At 38.0% G+C, this 8761-nt stretch overlaps 2 protein-coding genes across 2 annotated transcripts; both read left to right on the top strand.

Annotated features, from left to right (window-relative positions):
* The first annotated feature begins 2714 nt into the window (after nt 1–2714).
* Nucleotides 2715–4387, top strand: LOC108159506 (eukaryotic translation initiation factor 5A). Its single transcript, XM_017292863.2, has 4 exons — nt 2715–2817; nt 3324–3531; nt 3838–4039; nt 4106–4387. Exons 2-4 carry the CDS (start codon nt 3326–3328, stop codon nt 4175–4177), a joined length of 480 nt encoding a protein of 159 aa, XP_017148352.2. The 5' UTR covers nt 2715–2817; nt 3324–3325; the 3' UTR covers nt 4178–4387.
* Nucleotides 4388–5546: 1159 nt separating this feature from the next.
* Nucleotides 5547–6501, top strand: LOC108159505 (60S ribosomal protein L12). Its single transcript, XM_017292862.2, has 5 exons — nt 5547–5627; nt 5695–5756; nt 5882–5955; nt 6017–6197; nt 6251–6501. The coding sequence occupies exons 2-5, from the start codon at nt 5720–5722 to the stop codon at nt 6454–6456; spliced, it is 498 nt and encodes a 165-aa protein (XP_017148351.1). The 5' UTR covers nt 5547–5627; nt 5695–5719; the 3' UTR covers nt 6457–6501.
* The last annotated feature ends 2260 nt before the right edge of the window (nt 6502–8761 follow it).

Genomic DNA, 8761 nt, shown 5'->3' with positions numbered 1-8761 from the left:
AATCTGTGGCATCCACAATTTTAAAGATATGAGAAAACCAAAAACGCAGAATCGTAGAGAATGACCATATCTTTTAGACTGCAGAATTTGAATTGGATCCTATTATTATTATAGCCAGCATCAAGAAAACAATTTCATTTTTTCTCGCCCTGTCTCTCTCTAACACACACGTAGCATAGGCGGCTTTGCTTAGAGTAAAACATTAGCGTCTAGATCTCAGAGACTACAAAAGCTAGAGCAACCAAATTTGGTATCCACACTCCTAATATATCGGACCGAGACGAATTTGTTTCAAAATTTCGCCACACCCCCTTCCGCCCCGCAAAGGACGAAAATCTGGGGATATTCAAAAATCTCAGAGACTATTAAGGCTAGAGTAACCAAATTTGGTATCCGCACTTCTGTTAGATCTTACTATAAAACGTGTATCTCGAAATTTCGCCCCACCCCCTTCCGCCCACACAAAGTACGAAAATCTGTTGCATCCACAATATTGCACATTCGAAAAAACTAAAAACGCAGAATCATAGATAATGACCATATCTATCAGATTGCTGAATCTGGATCAGATCAGATCATTTTTATAGCCAATAGGAACAAATCAATTTGCAGTGGCTACGCAGCGCCCGACGTCACGCTCAGACTGATTTTCTGTCTCTCTCGCACGCACTCTTTGTCGTGTCGTTTAATATTAGCGGCGTCTGCCGGAGGAGAGCCATACTGACTTAGTATCGGGTATAACCGTAGAGTTGCGGTGTCCGCAGCAACTCACAACGTTCCCCCTCGTTTTAGATGTGGCCTGTAGATCCTCCACATTACATGTTCTACAGACAACAACCAAATGCTTTGAGAAAATTCTATTGGTACAATGCCAGGACTCCAATTTTAGTTGGAAAAATGAGATTAAAAAACTTTATGCGTAATATCCACTTGCTACCCAGATATGTACATTCTCCTACACCATACCATGATATATATGGATCTTCCAAAAGGTATCTATTAAAATGTATAATAGCATTTTAATCATTGACGTCTATATGATTTTCCAGCAGCGTCTTCAGAAATGTTAACACTGTTCCAACTACGCCAACAACTACAACCCAGGACTACAGGCTGGGCCCCATCAACCCCTTTGTACCTCTGACAGCAGGAACGATTCCCAATTCTGAATTTTCAAAAGGCGTCGAGAATAAGAGGAATTACTCGAGCTTTTCAAATAATGGCTGGTCCTTATGCCAAGAAAGTATAACAAATACAAGAACATCAGATGACTGTTTCAAGAATACTTTAAATCGTTTTCCAAGAGAGGAATATGCTCGCAGCTTAAATAGCGTGGCCAGCGATTTAGCACTGACAACAACTAGCCTTCCATACTTAAATTATATTACTCACACCTACTTTACTCTTGATGATGTGATTCTACCTCGTTCAGGGAATAGGTTTGCAGACAATTCAGCAAAAGAAACCAATGATTATCGTCTGAAACCAATTATTATAACAACTGAAATGCCCCCTTCCATTACTACTGAGGTTCTTCAGACTACAACTAAAGCGATACCAACGAAAGAAGCGACGATCCCGATCCCGATACAGACAACAATGACCGTTTTTGATGTCGAGTACAGCAGCAGCGCGAATCCCGTTATCTCTACAGAAACAACTGAATTCCCACTTATATTAGAAAATTACAAAAATTGGACAACAGTGCAAACAATCAAAGAAAATCCATCTTACTTACCAATTGTAACAACAGAATCCTTTAAACCCATCCTAAAACCTGAAAAAGTTAGAAAAAATATGACATCAATAATGCGGAGAAAATTAAAATCACTAAAACTACATACATTTCAAAAATATTGTAACCACAAAAGAAACCCCGAAATACCGACAAAATAAGACCGAAATAGCTAGTAGTGACAATTATAATAAATTAAACGAAACGTCAACGTCCACGATTCCAGCGACGATGAGGACTAAGCTAAAGCGGACATTTAGAAAAGACCGCATTATAACATCAACAAAAAAAACTCCCGTTGAAATTACACGCAACATTACTGAAAGAAGTAATTTTAAACTGAAGCAAAAAAAAACAAGCAGTATCTTTCAGAGACGGAAACAATAAAATACTACAATTTTGACCGAACCGTTAAAGAATATTACAAGTGAAAATGACTTTAGCAGCAAATTTAAACGTCGTTCAACAGCTACAACTCGCAAGTCCAAGACAATTGAAGATACCGAACACGCACACGTACGCAACTCAACGAAATCTAGCAACAGTAATGGTCTTCGATCACGGGCAGACGGAATAATAGAAGACAAAGCAACGTTGGTCACAGAATCGGCCATTATGACTATATCTAGCGGCAACATTAAGCTGAAACAACCAATATTGAAACTAAAGTCACACCCGCACAGCGGAAAAAAGATAAATTACATAGAAAATGGTACCGTAATTCCGTCCCTTCCAATTGAAGTTTATTTTAAAAAAGTTAACCAACAATAAGAAAACAGTTACAATTATACATGTCAATATTTAAAATAACAGAGATATTATTTCGCACCTTTCAAACGTTAGTTTGTATTCATGTTGTTGCTGAATTAAATAATTTAGGAAACTATCGTCAATTCGAATTAGTTTAGTTTCATCGTTCCAAAAAATGATAATCTATCGGATGAGCACATTGAGAAAAATTCAGAGTGGCATTGGGCATTCCTGTTTTGTTGATTATCGACCGGAAACAAAACGTGAGTCTCATTCGATAGCAGGGTTCTTTCGTTTTACATCTTCGGTTGGAACAGTCGCTTGATTCACAAGTAGGTGTGCTATTTTTATAAATTTGCGGCTTAAAAATTTGCAAATTCATTCGGCATACTTGATAAAAGTTTTAACCCCCTCGTTGTGCGCTTGAAATGTTAAAATGCAGTCGGCAATAAAATTAACCTATGACTGCATTCATGTGCAATCTAGGTGGAAGAAAGTGTGTACACACAGACATACACACATATGTACATATCTTGAGTACACAAAATGATCAGGTCTTGGCATTGTCCTATGTCTCAACAATTTTAGCAAAATAAATAATGGAACATTGCAGTGTAACTTGCCAATTTTAAACTAAGTGTGTGGGTGTGTGTACATATGTATTTCGGAATATACATATGCAGACATGTATTTACATACATACATACATATGCCAATGAACTTGCAAATTTATGAATGGATATACATACATATGTAGCATGTGAATGTACTTCAGTGCTCTTGTGCGAGGCTGGTAACAAATAAATTAACTAATCAATACATTCTTGTGTCGTGGCAGATATGGCAGACCTAGACGATCATTTTGACACGGCCGATTCCGGAGCATCGACCACTTATCCGATGCAATGCTCGGCCCTACGCAAAAACGGATTTGTTATGTTGAAGTCGAGGCCATGCAAAATCGTCGAGATGTCTACGTCCAAGACCGGAAAGCATGGACATGCTAAAGTTCATATGGTTGGAATTGATATTTTTTCCAACAAGAAGTAAGTATGTTTTATGTGAACCAATGCTTTATTTAACGCGAAATCGACGTTTTCCTAACATTTGTATTCGGACGTTCGTACTTGTGTATGTATATGTAAGTTCTATATGGCGTGATAATCTTATCTCAAAATTATCACGAAGCGCCTTAAGAAAGAAACCAAATTAAAAGCGACGTACGAACCAGTTTCTGACCAATACATACAAATATGTCCAAAACATATTCCAATTATAATAAAAATTTTGATTGCAGGCAAAGCATCTTGACATTTCTTAACACACGTGTATTTTGTTGCTTTTTATTACAGATATGAGGATATTTGCCCATCTACTCATAACATGGATGTTCCCCATGTTAAACGTGAAGACTTCCAGTTGATTGCCGTCAGTGACGACAACTTACTCACCCTAATGTCGGACGGCGGAGACTTGCGTGAAGACTTGAAGGTACCAGATGGTGAGATTGGCGAATCATTACGTGCTGATTTTGATAATGGCAAGGAGTTACTGGTAAGATACTTTAAATATTTCACCTACTGGCATTTGTTCATATTTATTAATTTCTCCTTTTTGCAGTGCACTGTGCTTAAAGCATGTGGAGAGGAGTGCGTTATTGCAACTAAGAACAATACGGCTCTGGACAAATAAACAAAACGTGTTGCCGTTAATTTCTGTTGCATTTACATCTGAAGCAAATTTATTCAAAGATGCTGTTATAGTCTAGTTGGCTCTACATCTTAAATCTGGTTCTGAAGATCGTAATAAATAAAACAGAAACTCGAAGCATCCATGTTTGAATAACTAAGTAACAAAATAAACGTTTGCCAATAAAATTTTTTACCTAAACGTCAACATCAATTGCTACAGTTTTAATATTAATGAGGAGTGAACTGAACTTGCTTTGCCTCTTGAACTTTCCATACACTAGTGTTGGGTAAACATTGCTCATTTTGGTGAACATGTTCACTTGTTCTTTTTTAGTAAGTGAGTCAACTCACTCATATTGCTCACTTGCTCTCTTAGATTGCTCACTTGCTCACTCAGTTGTTCACTATTCATGCACAGATGGTTCCAAATTTCAATATAATTTCGAATTAGCGACATACTGAATTTTTGAAAGAGTAAACAGCTTTGCCGGTAATACAAAAAAGTGTGAAGTAAACGCAATATGCCCTTTGAGGAGCAAAATTGCGCAAAAAGTGAGTAGAGAACAAGTGAACAACAAAGAACAAGTGAGCAAAAAAGAACAAGTGAACAACAAAGAACAGCTTGGAAGGAACATGTTCAGTTGCTCACTTAAGTGAACAACTCTTTTTTGTTCACTCTCTCATGAGCAACACAACACTACCATACACATACATATAGACAAAACGATATTAAAGCCTTGCACCCGGCTGCCGGCCGGTAATACATACATATGTATGTATCTGATTTGCTCTTGAATTTCTTGGTGAAGGTAGGTCGTGACGGATACACGAACGGAAATCGTGGAGTAGTGGACGCTGAATATTTTGATCAATACAAATATTTCCGCCCAAACGTAGCTTGAGCCGAAATCAACGCTACGTATGTGCGTACATACATAGGCCAATCGAATGGTCAAATTACAGAAAAATAATATAAGCTAAAATAATCAAGTATATATACAAGTACATACATACTCTTACGTTATTCAATGGCTGAAAAATGGTTAAATTAGCAAATAAAACATGGTCGGTATGTATGTATGTAAACAATAAACAAAGAATAGAGTGACCATCACTGAGCAGCCACGCTAATTTTTTAAGTGACCTTACCATCGCATTCCAGTTCATTTCACAACAAAATATTCATATGGTTAAAATCATAGCTTATTATTACCCGAATAAATCTGATATTATATAAATAAATACCAAACTAAAATCATTGAGTAAAAACAACTATTATTGCGCTTATATTATTATTAATATTAGTTTCACTTCCACGTTCCATTCGATAGTAGTAATAACGATTTGTATTATTTTTATTTTCGATAAGTGTCGACGATAGGTGGTAATAGCACACACTAACCGGAAATCGATAAGCTTCTTCTTTCTTTTCTTCTGTGTGTCTTTTTGCGGTACAGTACAGAGCTAAATATGTCTATAAAGAAATCGGTTAATATTAATGTAATCTCAACATTACAGCAGCCTTTTGAGCCACGATACAACAATGCCTCCCAAATTTGATCCTACGGAAGTAAAATTGGGTACGTTTAAGTATTTCGTTGTACATATATTTACAAAATTACTCATCAATAAATGTGTAAATTTTTGCATGCCAATTCATTCTAAAAATGTCTATTAAAAATGCTGTGTTACTTTCAAATTTCAGTGTACATGCGATGTGTGGGTGGCGAAGTAGGAGCAACATCTTCCCTTGCCCCTAAAATCGGTCCACTTGGTCTGGTGAGTACATATGTATGTGATTTGTTTACCTGCCGGAACGGTCTCAACAAAATGACTTCAGTCCCCTAAAAAAGTAGGTGATGACATTGCCAAGGCTACTTCCGACTGGAAAGGTCTGAAAATCACCGTGTGTCTGACAATTCAAAACAGACAGGCAACCATCTCCGTGGTTCCATCGGCTGCGTCTCTGATCATCAAGGCCCTGAAGGAACCTCCACGTGATCGCAAGAAGCAAAAGAATAGTAAGTTTATAGCTCTGGGTATTTCTGGATATAAAATTCGTGTCTTATTCCAGTTAAGCACAGTGGCAACATCGCCTTTGAAGATATCTTGGCCATTGCACGTACAATGAGGCCCAGGTCGATGGCCCGTGAACTGAAAGGAACCTGCAAAGAAGTCCTGGGCACCGCCCAGAGCGTTGGATGCACTGTCGATGGCAAACATCCCCATGATGTTATTGACGAGCTCAATGACGGCTCGCTCGAGGTCCCCGCAGAATAAACGATTTCTTTTTGACAAAGGCTAAATAAATCGTTAGTGTTACACTGAATTACTCGGGAATGCATTTTACTTCGGCTATACATAGTGCAAAAAGTGAAAAAAAAATTTAAGGAATGAAATAATAGAAAAGCTATCATCGAGGCTCACTAAGGCAAGAGTCTTGTTAACATGAGGATTAGTTGCGGAATTAGTCTTTAGTAATATCAATTAGTGAATTCAGCCGAGACTATGGGAACTATGTTGGCCCAACTAATAGCAGGTGGTTAAAGTCGACTGGCAGGCGGATAACTACAGCAACGTCGACCCAACGAAACGTTCCAGTTGGTATTTATGTAGATAAATAGATTGATTTCAGACATGGTCAGATAGTGTCTTATTGAAGAAAGTTCGTTGACAATGTGCATTCTAATCAAAGTCAAGCGGTGCCCAATGCAAGAAAGTTTGAATGAGCCCGAGAGATCGATAGAGTGCGAAATGAAGAGACGAAAGAGGGCTGTTGCCGTGCGTAAGCATATATATGTAGATGAACAGTGGGCAGTGCAAATATCGAAGAGTATTATATATTTACTTTAAGCTGCACCATTGGCTATCATATATAGATTTCACTGCTATCGGGGTGGTTGACCAACACATACACTTGCTCGCATATCTCTGCGTACACTTAGAAAACGAACTACATTTTCATGTTTAGTTGCGGATAACTTCTAACATAAGGCACTTTGGGCAACGATTTTTTTTTATAATATTCTTTGCTTATTTCTAAACCTATCTACATTTGTTTTTTATTCAATAAAACAAACTTAATAGGAAAAAAAAATCATTAAAAAAAACAGACAAATTTGACACCTCAAAAGTCTGCGTACACTCTAACAATTCTGCGTACACGACTAAAATTCTAAGTTGTTAATATTTTGTGGGATATTAATATCGTTTTAAGACATCTGCCAGACGTCTAGGCATTGAGTCAACCAGATTCCTGGTGTCCTCGGCAGTTATTTTGCGCCATTCCTCCAGGATAACTTCCTTCAACATGTTTTTAGAGCTTATGGTGTGCTTACGAATCCTGCGATCGAGTAAATCCCATAGATGTTCTATGGGATTCAGGTCTGGGGACTAAGGAGGCGATCGAAGCTCATTTTGTACATTGTAAAGCAAACAGAGCTTAACATTGTGGGCAGTATGCGTCGGATCATTGTCCTGTTGGCAGCAAAAGTCGTCTTCAAGCTGTAATTTTTGGGCACTCTGCTGAAGGATTTATTTCAGTATTTGAATATATGGTTTGTGGTCCATTGTGGATTCTATAAAAACGAGATTTCCAACACCATTGGCCGCCATACAACCCCACACCATTACACCACCACTTCCATGTTTTACAGTCGGAAGTAAATGTTCTTTGTCCATGGCTGTTCCGCTTTTCCTCCAAAAAATTGTCTTGTCTTTTATGCCCTTGCTCTCATCTGACAAATGACCCTTTTCCAGAAGCTGGGAACCTTGGAAATGTGCTCATTGGCGAAATCCATACGCTTTTTCCTATTGACCCCAGATACATATGGCTTCCTGCGAGCATCTCGGCCATGATACCCCGCCTTTTTCCAAGTGTGTCGGACAGTTTCTTCAGATATAACTTTGGAGAAGCCTATATTCAAATTCTGAAATAAATCCTTCAGCAGAGTGCCCAAAAATTACAGCTTGAAGACGACTTTTGCTGCCAACAGGACAATGATCCGACGCATACTGCCCACAATGTTAAGCTCTGTTTGCTTTACAATGTACAAATTGAGCTTCGATCGCCTCCTTAGTCCCCAGACCTGAATCCCATAGAACATCTATGGGATTTACTCGATCGCAGGATTCGTAAGCACACCATAAGCTCTAAAAACATGTTGAAGGAAATTATCCTGGAGGAATGGGGCAAAATAACTGCCGAGGACACCAGGAATCTGGTTGACTCAATGCCTAGACGTCTGGCAGATGTTTTAAAACGATATTAAGATCCCACAAAGTATTAACAACTTCGAATTTTAGTCGTATACGCAGAATTGTTAGAGTGTACGCAGACTTTTGAGGTGTCAAATTTGTCTTATGTTTTTTTTAATGATTTTTTTTTCCTATTAAGTTTGTTTTATTGAATAAAAAACAAATGTAGATAGGTTTAGAAATAAGCAAAGAATATTATAAAAAAAAAATCTTTGCCCAAAGTGCCTTATATAAGAAGTTATCCGCAACTAAACATGAAAATGTAGTTCGTTTTCTAAGTGTACGCAGAGATATGCGAGCAAGTGTACGTTTGCGCCACCCTCCACTA

The sequence above is a fragment of the Drosophila miranda genome (genome assembly GCF_003369915.1).
Source record: "Drosophila miranda strain MSH22 chromosome Y unlocalized genomic scaffold, D.miranda_PacBio2.1 Contig_Y1_pilon, whole genome shotgun sequence".
In the NCBI taxonomy this organism is placed as follows: domain Eukaryota; kingdom Metazoa; phylum Arthropoda; class Insecta; order Diptera; family Drosophilidae; genus Drosophila; species Drosophila miranda.
Note: the sequence above shows the minus strand (reverse complement) of the source record. Positions and strands in the feature narration are given on the sequence as shown.